Here is a 16,701-nt window from a genome sequence, read left to right as displayed (position 1 = left end):
GGAGTTAGACGACCTCGTCTAACTACGTTTCCCTTTACACAGCGTGTTGGGTTAAATTATTTTGACTAACGGTATTTTGATGATGAACTTGTGTAAAACTTAAATAAGAATGAAATGAAGTCGTCTAATTGTTTTTGTTCAGGTGCAATAAAACGTGCTAAATTAAACTTAGCTTTAATTAGGCTCATTAGACGTGTTGATTGTTAGACGCGTTGCTAGTTAGACGTGCAGTCTAACGGATACATAGTTAGACGTGCAGTCTAACGGATACGTAGTTAGACGTGCAGTCTAACGGATACGTAGTTAGACGTGCAGTCTAACGGATACGTAGTTAGACGTGCAATTTAACGTATACGTAGTTAGACGTGCAGTCTAACGGATACGTAGTTAGATGTTTAGTCTACCAGATACGTAGTTAAACGTGTAGTCTAACGGATACGTAGTTAGATGTGTAGTCTAACGGATACGTAGTTAGACGTGTAGTCTAACAGATACGTAGTTAGACGTACAGTCTAACAGATATGTAGTTAGACGTGTAGTCTAACAAATACATAGTTAGACATGTAGTTTAACAGTTGAAATTTAGACGCAGGAAGTGTAACTCCTTTAGACTAGTTTGAAGAGACCCGTAGTTAGACGTGTCGTCTAACTCCATTAGACTTGGTGGTCTAATGGATCATACTATTAGATGTGGGCATTTAACTTCCTTAGACTTGGCAGTCTAACAAAGCACGTCTAATGCCTCGCTTCAGCAGTTGCTTGAAGTCAATATCCGTCTAACCACAATCAACTAGTTGTACGTTACTCCTGCTCCACTCATCCGTGCAGATTAGTACGACAGCCAGTTGCATCCAATGAATGAATGTCACGTAAGAAAATAGTATTTCCACTACTTGTTCCTTGTAGGACAATTCTAGAAGAATATTCGGCGCACTACCAGATTGGTACGACCACGATCTTTGTGCACAGAGTCTGTTGTACTCGTGTACTATGGAGACTGTCCAATGGGTGCTTGCCACGTTTCAATGCAGAACATTCGACCGTTGGTACATGTTCTCTATTTATAGATCTTCAAGGACAACGGACGAGCTGCCGGACTCACGAGTTGCGGACTCTATTTACATTTTGTCTTCTTCTCTTTCTTTGGTACTTAGCTTTAAACCTGAGCAAACATTTCCGCACTTAAATCGCTTCAAGAGTTTGCAAGGGTTTGTGAAGAATATAAAGTGATATAAATCCCTAACAGGATTTCTATCAAATCGTTTTTGTATAAAGTTGTCATCAATAGTTAAACTCCCGTCTCAATAGTCATCACAGCGTCTAAAGGAGTTAGACGTCCTAGTCTAAATACGTTTCCCATTAGACAGCGTCTAAAGGAGTTAGACGACCTCGTCTAACTACGTTTCCCTTTAGACAACGTCTAAAGGAGTTAGTCGTCCTCGTCTAACTACGTTTCCCTTTTCACAGCGTCTAAAGGAGTTAGACGACCTCAACTAATTACTCATCCCTTTAGACAACGTCTAAAGGAGTTAGACGACCTCTTCTAACTACGCATCCCTTTAGACAGCGTATAAAGGAGTTTGACGTCCTCGTCTAACAACGTTTCGCTTTAGACATCATCTAAAGGAGTTAGAAGCATCTCTTTAGACAACGTCTAAAGGAGTTAGACGACCTAGTCTAACTACGCATCCCTTTAGACAGCGTCTAAAGGAGTTAGACGTCCTCGTCTAACTACGTTTCCCTTTAGACAGCGTCTAAAAGAGTTAGACTACCATGTCTAACGTCTAAGATAGCATTCTTTAGACCACGTCTAAAGTAGCACAGTCATATATATATGCACATGCATACACAATTAACCAACTTAGCTTTATTCTTTTTAAACATCATCAAAATTCGGTTTATTAAGATAATGTTCCAGATTATAACTTTTGTTTATTTTTATTTCAAGTTAATTATTTCTCACTTAATTAACTCTTTTCTTTACTTTGTTTTAAATTTTCCCAACAACGTCTAATTTCATTAGACGACGTCTACTCGCGCATTATTTCAGACCACGTCTGCTCGTGCATTCCTTCAGACCACGTCTGATGTAATTAGACGACGTATGCTCGCGCATTACTTAAGACGTGGTTTGATGTAATTAGACGACGTCTGCTCGCGCATTACTTCAGACCATGTCTGATGTAATTAGACGACGTCTGCTTGTGCATTACTTCAGTTAGTCCAAATCTGATGTAATTAGACGATGTTGGCTTAAGCATTACTTTAGACCACGTCTGATGTAATGAGACGACGTCTGCTCGCGCAATTCTATAGACCACGTCTAATGAAGTTGAATGGCGTATACTCGCGCATTATTTCAGACCACGTCTGATGTAATTAGACGACGTCTGCTCGCGCCCTTTTTTAGACCACTTCTTATGAAGTTAGACGGCGTCTACTCGCGCTTTACTTCAGACCGCGTCATCAAAACTATGTTGTACATATTCTCTTAAATTAATTAATTATATCATTCATAATTAATTTTCATTTTTCTTTATTTAACTTAATCTAACAATATATATATATATAATATTATATTTAATACTAAACTTTTATTTATATATAAATTAATGATGATAAATATTATTTTTTTACTCTTAATATTTTTTTCTTAATTTTTTATTATTCTTTATATTATATATAGAATATAATATATTTATGTGATTAAAATATATATATTAATAAAAATAAATATGTTACGTAATATTATATATTCTAATATAAAAGTTATTGATAAAAAAAAGTTATATTATTAGTGTGAAAATGAAAATATAGATGTATATAAGAATATTAAAGAAGAGAGAAAAATATATATATATATATATATATATATATAAAAGTTTGGAAAGAGAATTCAAAGTGGATAATTAATATTAATGTTGAATACATTGACCTAACATATAATATTATATTAAAAAGTCCTTTAAAAGTAATTTTTTTAATATTTGTTTTTTAAGAATATTTTCTAAATTTTAATCTAAATTATAGCAATGTTGAATTTCAAATATTTAATATAAATATTTTTTGAATAATAATTCATTATATTTTAAACTGTCATTTAAAATAAAAGATTATCTTATGGATGATATAGATTTAAGATTATAGTAATTTTTTTCATGAAACATATTTAGATTTATTTTCAAATGAGTATCTCAATATTAAGATACAATAATTCTAATAATATTGCTTCAACAAGAAAATTACTGTTGTGTTTTATTGGTTTTTCATAATTTTATCTTAAAACAGTAATTTTAATTATTTAATTATTACTTTTAGATATTTAAATAATAAAATTATTTTTTTTTAATTATATAAAATTAATATAATTTTAAAAAATAATAATTATTTTTTACTTTTCTCCATAAAAAAAACTGATTTGAAAAATAAATCTGAAAAACTCAAATAATTATTAAATCAAACCAGCCTAATTCTGTTTGATATTGAATTATTTGAGATTTTTATTTTGTATTAAAAGAGAAATTTAATGTAATGACTTAAAAAATCTTTTAAATGGCTGTTGACCAGCAGATAAATTTAATTGTGCAAATAATTACTTTAAAATATTTTGATACTCTTGTCGCGTAACGCGAAAGGTATGATCGTCTCGCGAAAGAAAAACCTGTGAAAAGTCCAGAATTATCGTGCCCTTTGCATGACGATCGTGTCATTTGCGTGGCGACTATGCCCCTTCGTGCGACGATCTTCCTCTTCGTGTGACCATCGTGTCGCTTAGCGTGACGATCGTTCTCTTCACGTTACGCAAGGGGGTAATTTAACAAGGTTTTTTTTCACGTGACGATTCTGCCTTACAAATTACACGAAAGGAGTACTTTCATAAAAAAAAAAATTAAGTGATCACCAGTGCAATTTAATTTATGCACACAGCGCATCTAAACTCTTTTTTAAGGTCATCTCGTCAAATTTCCCAAACTATCAAAATAAGTTATTTTGACTTTTAAATTATTTATTTATATGATATTTTAAATTAAAAGAAAAGGCAACATAATTCTACCTCTAGGAGTTAGTATATATTTAAGTTGAATTGTATAATCTGAAATCAATCTGGTCCTTAAATTATAAATTTTCATGACATATGGGCCCTAGAGCAAGAAGAATCTGAGCCTAGTTGTTCAACTAATGATATCCAGCTAGAAATGACAGCTTGTTCATAAAAATCATCCAAGGTCTTGTTTGGAATATACTTTTATTAGAATTAAAAGTTTTATATGAAATTCATATTTAATAAATTATTATATTTATCTTAGAAAGAAAAAGAATAAAGAGAAAAAGTAAAATTTAAAAGTAAAATTAAAAATTAATGTAAAAATTAATGTAAAAATAAAAATAAAATAAGAGAAAAATATGTAACAAATAATATAATAGTAATTTTTTATAATTATTTTAAAAGATAATTATGTTACAAATAAAGTACCCAGTTTTTTAGGTAAGATTTAATTTTTGTTTTTCCAAAACACCTATGTCAAACCAAACAAAACATTTTAATTATCAGTATTCTCAACCAACTATATTCATTTCAAAAGTTTGTTTGGTTAACCTAATTAATATATAATTTTTTCTATTTGTTAATTAAAAAATAATAATTTTCTCTTTATATATAAGTCAATTTTGTTGTTGAGCCGTGAGCTGTCTAAAATTAACCATTACAATTTAAATTTCATATCTTTATTTCAATCAAGACTTAATGGGATATTAACTTTTTTGGAGATAATTAATTGAAATCAAACATGTTTTAGAAGACAAATTCAAAAATCACTTTAGTAAAAGGTCCATAAAAAAACTATCCGTTGAGCAACTATTATTCAAGCAGGCGGCCCATAAAATGAAGTAAAAAATAAATAGAAGAAATTGTCAAATTTCGTAGCGTACAAAAAGAGACCACCAATTTGAAATTAGACATCTACGCTGTTTTGAGTTGTCGTTGAAACTTTCCAGGCAGGAACACTCTCACGCGGTGCCCTCTTTTTTCTCTGTCTTTATTTTACATATACTCTCTCTCCTCTCTCTCTCTCCACATATTCTTTCAAGTTTTTAGTCAATTTTTTCTGGGTTTTCTTCTCTCTTTCATTTTACAGTCATGTGTAAGCTAAAATTGCCGTCTTATGCACCGGTGCCGACGACAATGAAGAGCCAATACCTAACTCCGATGAACCAGATCAATGTTTCGGTCCCAAAAGTTAACATCCTCTCATATATCCTTCTATTTGCATTCGGATTGACATTTGGAATCATACTATGTTTCTTTCTCAGTAATTTCTCTGTAAATCTTCAAGTAACCCAATTTTCATTCTCGGCTTCACCATTCCGGCCGTTATTATCGTCACCGGAGAAGATCAATTTGAGAACCCATGAACGCGTGGGACTGAGGGATTACTTGAAGAGTCCGATTGAATTAATTCATGACATGACAGATGAAGAGTTGACTTGGAGAGCTTCGATGACACACAAAATTGATGAGCTTCCGTTCGGGAGAGTTCCAAAGGTTGCTTTCATGTTCTTGATTAGAGGTCCGATTCCTCTTGCTCCGATCTGGGAGAAATTCTTTGATGGCCATAATGGATTCTATTCTATTTATGTTCACTCTGATCCTGGTTTCAATGAAACTGACCCTAAAAACTCTGTTTTTCATGGAAGAAGAATACCCAGCAAGGTATACACTTTTACTCTTTTATATTATTTGTTATAAAGTTTACAATAGACCTAGAAACAACTCGATCTTTAGTTATTTACTTTGACAAAAATGTGTTTGAAGGAAGAATATTTGATCTTACAAATCATGATGAGAAGATTGACACAAAGATTAGGCTAGGGAATTTGGTTAGGGAATGACTTCCATAATCTTATTCAAAAAATCAAATAATTTCTCTTTTTTTTCTCCCACTTTTACATTTTTCAACAATGAAGGTAATGCCAAGTTATTCTCTCTCTCTATCGCTCCTCGTGTTTTATTAGGGATTCGAATGACCAAAACTGAAGAAGGCACACACAATTCATAAATATTTTCTTTCTTTAATTATGTAGGAAGTGAAGTGGGGAGAAGCAACCATGATTGAGGCGGAGCGTCGACTTCTAGCAAACGCCCTACTCGATTTGTCAAACGAACGATTCGTCCTCTTATCGGAGGCCTGCATTCCTCTTTTCAATTTTCGCACGGTCTACTCATACTTGATCAACTCTACGAAGAACTTCGTGGAATCCTACGACCAAGAGGGTCCGGTTGGTCGAGGAAGATATAGTCAAAAGATGAGCCCAACCTTCACTATAGATGAGTGGCGAAAAGGCTCACAATGGTTCCAAATGGACCGGGCTCTAGCACTGGAAGTCATCTCCGACCGAGTTTACTTCCCAGTGTTCCAAAAGTATTGTAGTGGGCCGTGCTACTCTGACGAGCATTACTTGCCGACTTTTGTGACCACAAAGTTCGCTAGTAGGAACTCTAATCGAACGTTGACATTTGTCGATTGGGCAAAGGGTGGACCTCATCCAACCCGGTTTTCAAGAAACGTTAGTGTGGAGGTTTTGGAAAGAATGAGGGGAGGTAGTAGATGCGAGTACAATGGGAGGGTTATGGATTTGTGTTACATGTTCGCTCGAAAGTTTGCACCCGATGCCTTGGATTCGTTGTTGACTGTGGTGCCCAAGCTTATGGGATTTAATTCTTAGGCTTTAGAAAATAGAAGTTTTTGAAAATATATAGACTATTCATTCATTCATTTATTATTCATTCTTTGCTAAATAAGAAATCATTCTTACAATATTGCGTTTTTTGGGAATTGTTTTGGGGACAATATTGTTGGCACTCATCATTGAAAAATCATAAATTATTCACATATTAAAAGTTTGGGTGGTTGTCATAGAGATTCCAAAAGCATTATAATATATTTGATATTAAATTGTGTGGCTGGTTGTGATGGTAGGAAATTCAGATATACACATGCTCTGGTTAGTTCATATAGATGGCTTCGGAACATTGCCGTTCAATTTTTGTGCTGAATATTTTTTCTCTTTTAATGTAAATTTTTTTTTCTAACTTTTAGGTTTAAAGTTTGATATGGCTTAAAGGCTCACTTCTCATTCATATATTGTGTGTGGACCTTCCTACAAAAATAAAAATGGTTCACATTCAAATGTCATGTGTGTGATCAAACAATCATATTGCTACAAAAGTTTGAAAGAGCTATTCTAAACAATTTTTTGAGCACTCAACAAACCAATCAAACTCGGACCTTGTTATATAAGAAAGTGTGACACTTTCAAACACTCGTGTATGAATTATAATTGTTTGATTTCCCTTTAATATACACAATTTGTAAAGTTGTTCAAGATTGTGGAACTAACAAACACTGCATCAGGTTGATCAAGCAATTATACTATAATGCCTCATTTGACAATCTTTTATCCAGGAAGTTCCAAGTTAATATCCGCAAATACAGGACTTTAATCGAGCGAGCGCAGTAAAGGGTTCTTCTTTACTCTTCCTTCAGCTAGCTTGAAGGGAAGGGGGAGATATTTTGCGCTGGGTAATGACGGTATCCTTAATGTACATCTTAACTGAATAAGGACTAAGACTAAGAGAGTTAACTAGAAACATTGATTCATGTGAAATACCTTCTAATTTTAGGTTATTTATATTGTACATTCGCAAATAGGTTAATGATTAAAGTGTTTGAACATATGAATTCGAAGAATTTGTATATGTGAATGCCTATGAAAAATATATATTTTCCTCTAAAATTGTGCTCCGATCTTTTCTTCTAGTCAATATAATTACTCCACATATTTAGTCCTACATTAATATATAATACAAATTAATTAATGTACCCCAATTATACACGTTCACATTAGTTCCCCCAAGAAATTGACTCGAGACACAATTTGCCCTATGCCTAAACTTCTCTCAAATATTGAACCAGACAAGAAACTAAAATGGTAGGCTTCATGTTAGAATTTATCTTAAAAAATGTCTTATTAATTCATTAGCCAAAGAATGGACTCAAATTGAGCTCGCTCATTAGATAATCGATTATAGATTGTTTTAGGCTTAAAAGAGTCGCCACCTAAATTTATTTTTAAGGAAATATAAAGAAATGTTTTTAGAAATTCTTTTGGGTTCGGTGTTTATTACATGTGTGAAATGACATTGATGCTATGATCAACATACCCTTGTAGATGGACGGTCTTATAACCCCGAAAAACCCTTTGGTTCCGTGGAAGCTCGAGATTTGAGAATTTCAACATCAGTTTGCGTGTCAAGATTCTTTTTAAAATAAAACATTTTTTAAAAATATTTTAAATAATTCCTGACAACTTTTGAAATTAATTAAAAATAATTAATTTATATTAAAATTTAAATAATCTAGGGATTTGCAGTAATTAAATTACCATTTAATTTTTTAGAAATTCGTTGTTCAAATTAGTTAAAAATAATTAATTTAAAATTTTATTTATTTGAAACAAAGTTGCCAATTAATTTTTAAAAATTAATAAAAATGGAATATGCGTACAAACGTATTTTTAGCTAAAGTTTCTTTCAGTTCGTAGTTTGATGATACTCGGAAAAAGGTTTTCGCATTTCATCCTCCGTACCCGTTTTGAAAATGGTCTCTACTTATAAATTTGTCTTTTCAAAATTGATTGTATAACGTATTTTATTTAAACCAATTATACTTATGGTCCTAAGCATGCGTAGATTTTAGCGTTATTTAAAGAATTTTAACAACAAATATTTAAATGTTGTTACTTGTTGCTGATGATAACTAAGGAGGAAAATACCTGAAGAACGCCAGTTTAAAAGATATTAGAGTTTTAAAATAAATCATAAACAAGCCTTTCTCAAAATATCTTTTGTGAACATATCCCAAAAATATTTTGAAATCATTTTCTAATATTTTGAGATTTTTAAAAAATGGTTTGAGGTTTCAAAATTTCAAAAATAATTTTGGAGTTTTAAAATAGAAACTAAACATGCCTTCGGATCGGTGTCCTAGGTCTTGTGTTCATTTTATCGATCGGGGGCTAAGAGCCCACAGTCCTAGGATGGAAACCCATCAGTCCGGGTTCGGGATCCTCGGTCGAAGCGCGGGAGTCCCTCGGTCGGGGTGTTAAGGTCTCTCGGTCACTAGCTTGAATTCTCGGTTGGGTGCCATAATTCTCAGTTGGGTGTAAGACACCTCGGTCCTAGGTTTAACACCTCGATCGGATGTAAAAATCATCGGTCAGACACTTCGGTCCTAGATGAAGAACATCGATCAAACCTCTCTATCTTGACTAAAAATCCTCGGTCGGACCTATCCGTACTACTTAAGTTTTATCGGTCGGATCACTCGGTCCTCAAGAACATCAAAATTTTAGATTTTGTAATTTTTATGGAGACTTGAATTCTTGATCCAAGGGCCTGGGTAGCATCAAAAAGCTCACAGGAACATTTAAAACATCATTTAAAGATATCAATCGACTTGAGTGATAATCAAATCATTCAATATAGCTTGTGGCAAAAAATCGGGTTTTTGGTTTTAAAGCTATTTTGAAGTGTAAGGAGCTTGCCAATAGTTTTATTATACTTCATATAATTGATTGGTACCAAAACATAAACACTAACTTTTCATTTGGATCAAATCAAGAACTCAAAATTTTCAATAATTTTGAAAATTTGAGTTTGATTAAACATGATCGGGATAAATCAAACATAATCCAAATAGATGTCCAACATTATTAAAAACATGTTGTGATACTTTATGGGCAGTTATTCTTGAGAATTAGCCCAAGAACAACAAATTTAATTTTTGGATTTTCAAAATTCAAGTTTAAGTTTTTTTTTTTTGAGAACGAAGTTTAAGTTTTTATGGTTAAGGTTAATTGATTGATTCTAACCTAAACAGAAAACTTAAAAATGTTCCTAGAATCGATTTCCTTAAAATCCAACAACCATACAATATACGAACTTGTGAATATTAAAATATAAAATTTCAAATTCAATCTGTAAGTATCATTATGTCTCTCTTTTCCTATACTAGTCTCTATGACAAAATTTGATTTTCAAATGGGTGCATACGATGTTTATGAAATACGAAATCAGCATCTGGACATGCAAAATTCATGAAGGTATGAGTTGGTCTCTAAAAAAGATTCTTAAACTAAGAAGCGATATTGCAGATCTTTATGACATCCGGCTAGGGGACGGGAAAGACACTCTATTCTGGCACGACCCCTGGTTCGAAAACCAGCCTATCATCCACAAGGAGGAGTTTCAAAATACCCGCATCAGAAGGGACTACACAGAAGCAAAAATCAAAGACATTAAAGCGAGAATTGGGACTCACTCCTAAGAAAAAATCCAGAAGGACAGAGGATACTTGATCATATAAGTAACATACAACTATACGACAGACTGGATATTCATGAATGGAAAGCTGAGGACAATGGGAAACTGGTATCGAAGAAAATATGGGAGGTAACCCGGGAAAAAGCACAGAAAGTAGAATGAGCTCCTCTTGTATGGTCAACGAAGATTATTCCTAGACATCAGTTCATCCTATGGCTCGCCTTCTGGGAAAGACTCAGCACTCGTGATCGTATTAGCAAGTATATGAGCATCCCAGACACGAGCTGTCTTATATGTAAAGGAAATGAAGAAACAATAGATCACCTATTCGGGAGCTGATGTATTGCTTCAGAGCTTTGGGACAGATTCTATAAAAGCCTGGAGCTGATCAGTTTCTCGAGCGAATAGAATGAAATTAAAGATGCAGCACAACTCAAAGCCAAGGGAAATAGATTTGCAACAAGCGTGTTCAAGTGCGGCTTTGGAGCAGTGATGTATAACATTTGACAAGAATGGAATGCAAGGGTATATGGCAGAACCCGCAGGAGCATTGAAGAGTTATGGAAAGATATTGTATCGGATTGCAGCGCCCTCGTGGGAACGTGGACAAGAATTCCAAGCACGGAGCAACACTGAAATATTTGTAAGAACTGAAATTTACCGTTTTTTAAACTCACTAGAATTGAAAGCATTGTAATTAGATAATTCATTTACGTTTGTAGCTTTTTAGCTTTTATTCAGAATGTTACGACTTCAAAATCATTCTAGGCCTGTCTAGAATGATCTCTTAAACTCGTGGTTTTTTTCCCATTTTTGAGAATTTTTAAAGAAATGACGCTAAGTCGTTTTTCCCAAAAAAAAACTCTGGACTATCTAAGGGGCGCCAACTCAGTTATTTGGAAGGAAGTGAGGAAAGACAAAATCCCTTCTAAGATTTCTGTTGAAAAACAAGATATGAATCTAAGACTAATCTAGATAAAGAAGATATGAATATAAACCAAGAAAACACGTAAATAACATAAAATTTACGTGAAAACCCCAAGACGGAAAAATCACAGATAGAGAAGGAAAATTTCAATATGGTTCAAGTAGAAGATTACAACTTAGAGAGAGAGAAGAATAATAGAAAATATTATGTGTGTGAATAAAACTCTAACTAAAACCATATATTTATAGGTCACATAACTGAGCCTAGGGACCCAATATCAAACAATTAAGTTTTTATTTTATTTTATATTATTATATCGCGAACCTATGTCCAAACCTCGATCTCATCTGGGTCACCATAATATAACAATCTCCATCTTGACACAGATCTAGTATGTCAAAAGAAAAAAATTATCTTCGAAATATAGACAATAACCATATCAGTCTTCACCTCTTCCAAAAGTCCTATGGGCTTTAACAATCAAGACCAACTAAGTTCTAGCAATATTCAAACTTAGAAATGGGGAGTTCCTTCGTCATCATATCAGTATGATTATCAATAGTACTAATTTTACTCACATCAATATCAGCACGAGAAATAACATCACGTTTAGGAAATGATATTGTACATCAATGTGATTAGTTCTTTCATGAAATATATGATCTTTTGTCAGAAAAATAGCACTTTGACTATTATAAAAGACTATCGTCATCTGTAAATCCTTTTTTGAGTTCCCCAAAAAGTACTCTCGGGCAAATAAATTTTTTAAAAGCTTCTATAATGGCCATGTATTCTGCCTTAGTAGTAGACAATGCGATTACACCCTATAGAGTAACTTTCTAACTAATCGCCAAACGCCAATACAAAAAAACAAAACTTGTAAGTGATCTTCTTCTGACAAGACCACCAACATAATCAGAGTTGACATAGCCGACAACTCCATCTCTAGTCCTACCAAACTGTATGTAAACATCCGTTGAACCTTTCAAATAACCTAAGATCTACCAAACTATTCTCTAATACTCTTTACCTGAATTTACCAGGTATCTACTAGTGCTAACTACATTTACTGAATATGTCAAATCTAATCGAGTGCAAATCATTACATACATAAGTAAACCAATTATAATGAAATATGAGCTCGTAATAAATACTTGATATCCTCATTCGACTAAGGTAACATAGTTAAAGAGAGTTTAAAGTGAGTTATTAATGGAGAACTCACAGGACTAGCATTATTCATATTGAACCGACGAAGGAATTTTAAGTAGACACAACTATCAAAACCAATTCTCTTGAAGTCATGAGTGGGCATAAAAGAGTCACAACTTTTATACCACTACCTTGGCGATTGCTTTAAATCATAAAGGAATTTCTTCAAATAACAAATAACATCATCTTCTCTTAAGATTTTAAATCTTTTAGGCTGATGCGTATAGATGTCTTCATATAAATCTCCATGTAGAAACACGGTCTTCACATCTAGCTGCTCAAACTTCAAAATATGCATCGCCACAAAACAATGTAATACTGATAGGATCGGCTTAATCAATAGAGACGGGGGTCTGGCGATCTATGAAGGCTTATGAAAAACAGTTTGAAGCTTAGGAACAAGAATGATAAGATGACAGAAAGTAATAACACAACATTTTGTTCATGGATGTTCGGAGCAAACTCTCCTACGTCACCCCTTCTTCCAACCACCGGAATGATTCACTATAATATGCTTTGAAACAAATACAGTTTGCACGAATAGCTCACTATTGAACAGAACAGACTCTGTTCAACTTACAATATGATGAAGAATATCACTCAGCTAAAATGATGCTTTGATTCTAACTCCCTCTTGATAAACACACAGTAAAGCAAGAAAGCAGCTAACAGTTTCGAATGAATGAATAGATCGATTGATTTCACTCTCTGTAATTCTAGTAAACAAGACGATTCTTTTGTTGTCCTTGAGAATCTTTAAATATGAACAGGTACCAATGGTCGAATCTTCATAATGACACGTGGCGAGCTTCTATTGGAACGCCTCCATAGTACAAAACAGACTCTGAATACAAGGATCGTGGCTGTACTCAACAGGTAGTGCGCCGAATATTCTTTAGAAATGTACCTGCAAAACAAATACTGTGAAGGATATTCGCTTACGTGGAATTGGTTGATTGGTTGCAGCTGGCTGTTGTACTCATCTTCACTAGAAAGTGGAGCAGGAGTAGCGTACAGCTAGAGCACGTGGGTAGGCGGGTGCTAGCTTCAAGCAACTTCTTAAGCATGGTAATAGATGTATTTCAATTAGACAACCTCGTCTAATGAAATCAGACATCCCCGTCTAATAACAAAATCCATTAGACCACCTGGTCTAATGGGATTAGACTTTACGTCTAATTACAATCACTTCAGACTAATCTGAAGGAGTTAGACTGCAAGTCTAATTTTCACCAGTTAGACTGTGCACGTCTAACTATCACATTCTATTAGACTGCACGTCTAACTCCACGAGTTAGACAACACGTCTAATTACGGTTCCACTTCAGACTAGTTTGAAGGAGTTAGATTGCACATCTAACTTTCACCAGTTAGACTGCACGTCTAACTATCTCTTTCCATTTAGAATGTACGTTTCATTACGAGTCCATTAGACTGCACGTCTAACTCCACGAGTTAGACTACATGTCTAATTACGAGTCCATTAGACTACACGTCTAACTCCACGAGTTAGACTACACGTATAATTACGAGTCCATTAGACTGCACGTCTAACTCAACGAGTTATACTGCACGTCTAATTACGAGTCCATTAGACTGCACGTCTAACTCCATGAGTTAGACTGCACGTCTAATTACGAGTCCATTAGACTGCACGTCTAACTCCACGAGTAAGACTACACGTCTAATTACGAGTCCATTAGACTGCACGTCTAACTCCACGAGTTAGACTGCACGTCTAACTCCACGAGTTAGACTGCACGTCTAACACCTCTTTTTAGACTGCACATTTAACTCTCTCCATTTAGACTGCACGTCTAACTCCGTGCATCTAAAACCAAATTTGTCTAATGTGCATCATTAGAACCAAGTCTAATAAAGCCTGATTTCGATATACCTGCATCAAAATCAATTAGACGCATGGAAAATCCATTCATCATCAAAATTACGATAGTCAAACTTATTTCAACACTTAGTCAAAATAATTTGACCCAACAAATACTCAAATCAAAATATGTTTTACAATCGGAGAAAAGACGTTAGTAAAATCAATTTCTGGAATTTAACTATAAAATTCCTCATTGAGTTTTCGAGGAGATAATTTCAGATATGGGCTTATCTGTATTAATATGATATTGTGGTGCAAGAAATGAAGTATCTAACAACTCTAGTGTAGTTGACTATAATTTTGCAAGTTCAAATTTTGATATGCTCTCAAACTCCACTTGCTTGTTAAATTTTATCTCAAAAAGGGTTATATTTTTGCTCAATTTGATCACAAGAATATATAAGAGGTGTAGCATTTAACATATGTGTCTCATCAAAAACAACATTTTGACTCATTATAATATTTCTAGTTTCAGGACACCATAACTTATACCCCTTTACACCAGATTTGTATCCAATGAAAATACACTTCATAGATCGAGTCTCTAATTTTTCTTCATCATCATGAGCATATGCCAAATAACAAAAAATTCTCAAATTAGAATAACTAGAAGGAATACCACACCGTACTTCTTGCGGAGTCTGTTTATTAATTGTAGTTGACGTAGAACGATTGACGAGGAAACATGTTAAAGCTACAACTTTAGCCCAAAAAGACTTTGATAAATCAACACTAAGGAGCATATAACGCACATTCTCCATCAAAATTCTATTCATTCTCTCATCCACACCATTCTTTTGTGGATTCTTAGCCACTGTGTGTTGCCTTATGATTTCTTTAGTTCTGCATACAAAATTATATTCTTTAGCCTTAACCCAACAACACTCATATCTTTTAGAACAACTTGTAGAATATTTTTGATAGATGTAGATGTATAGCCTTACGATCCTTCCACTTTTCCCTTATGTTGTCTACGAAGTGGGCATCTTATCAAACTCTAATAGAGTTTTGTCCAAATACATATGAGAGAGCAAACCTCGCATCTTTATCTACCATAAAGAAAATATTGTGTTGTATCTAATAACGAAATGTCATACTTCATACTTGACATCTCCGAAAATAGATATAATCTCATAATAAAAAAGTTGAAAGCTTTGATACCAATGGTTGAAAAACAGGATATGGATTTAATATTATTCGAGATAAAGAAGAGATGAATATAAACCAAAAAACACGTAAATAACACAAGATTTATGTGGAAACCAAGACGGAAAAAAACACGGGCAAAGGAGAAAAAAATGATTATGGTTAAAATAAAAGATTACAACTTAGAGAGAGAAAAATAATGGCAATTAATATGTGTGAATAAAACTCTAACTAATATCTAAGTATAAATCTTTTAGGCGAAATTATTTCGACATAACATATACTTGAATTAATTGTTATATAACTGATTACAAATAAATATTTCTTCTCTTGGTAAAGAATTACAAAGATTAATTAAAAAAAATTAACATTATTAACTGTCATAAACTTTCGAAGAGAGTATCCTATGTGAATAAACAAATTTACCTAAAAAAAACATATAAAATAAGAATTATGTGTAAAGTGACAATATTTTTTTGACTTCCCAATTAATTAATTAAAGAAATCTTAGATAGAGAAAGGCAAAATTTATAGAATCTTACCTTTTTTTTTTGAGAACATAAACAAGACTAGAAAATAAGAAATCGATTAATTTAGTTTAATGAAAACAGTATTCGATTATAAGTTTCACTTCTCAGTAATTCATTTAATTTAAGTTAACTATGAACATAATTGAAGATAGTACTTTAGGCATAGAAGACTTGGTTTGATATTCAAATATGATAAAATTAAGAGATCAGGTTTATTTAAAATTTGGTATGACATAAATTGAAAATTTAATTGAAAATTTTAAATGAATCATTTGATCTTAGGAGTGTTAATTATGTGATTGAAATGGAATAGGGACAATTTCCTCACATAAATAATCAAACTCTAAATTAATAATGATAAATCCTAAAACTCCAAATAATTTTAAAGAAAAAAATCTCACGTGATTCCAAAATAAATAACCTGTAAATATTTTAGACAATAAAAAACATGAAGTGAAGACCAACAATTAGTGATTAATAACAAATAGACCAAATATAGGTTAAGCTGCAATTATAAAAATTTCCAAAAATAGTATTATGAAAAACAATCATTTAACTTAAAATCGACGAAAGATCTAATAATTATATCATTTCTTTATATTTGTTATAATTTTGT

At 33.0% G+C, this 16,701-nt stretch overlaps 1 protein-coding gene across 1 annotated transcript; it reads left to right on the top strand.

Moving 5' to 3' along the window:
• Nucleotides 1-5,005: 5,005 nt before the first annotated feature.
• Nucleotides 5,006-6,953, top strand: LOC124911923 (glycosyltransferase BC10-like). Its single transcript, XM_047452457.1, has 2 exons — nt 5,006-5,710; nt 6,082-6,953. The coding sequence occupies exons 1-2, from the start codon at nt 5,138-5,140 to the stop codon at nt 6,721-6,723; spliced, it is 1,215 nt and encodes a 404-aa protein (XP_047308413.1). The 5' UTR covers nt 5,006-5,137; the 3' UTR covers nt 6,724-6,953.
• Nucleotides 6,954-16,701: the final 9,748 nt, after the last annotated feature.

The sequence above is a fragment of the Impatiens glandulifera genome, chromosome 8 (genome assembly GCF_907164915.1).
Source record: "Impatiens glandulifera chromosome 8, dImpGla2.1, whole genome shotgun sequence".
NCBI lineage: Eukaryota > Viridiplantae > Streptophyta > Magnoliopsida > Ericales > Balsaminaceae > Impatiens > Impatiens glandulifera.
This window is presented reverse-complemented; position numbering and strand designations above follow the sequence as displayed.

What these genes read in the sequence shown, in the direction of transcription:
- LOC124911923 (XM_047452457.1), top strand. Translation starts at nt 5,138, where the DNA reads ATGTGTAAGCTAAAATTGCCGTCTTATGCACCGGTGCCGACGACAATG. An exon ending in GAAGAAGAATACCCAGCAAG is followed by an intron (nt 5,711 to 6,081) that starts GTATACACTTTT and finishes TTAATTATGTAG; the next exon opens with GAAGTGAAGTGGGGAGAAGC.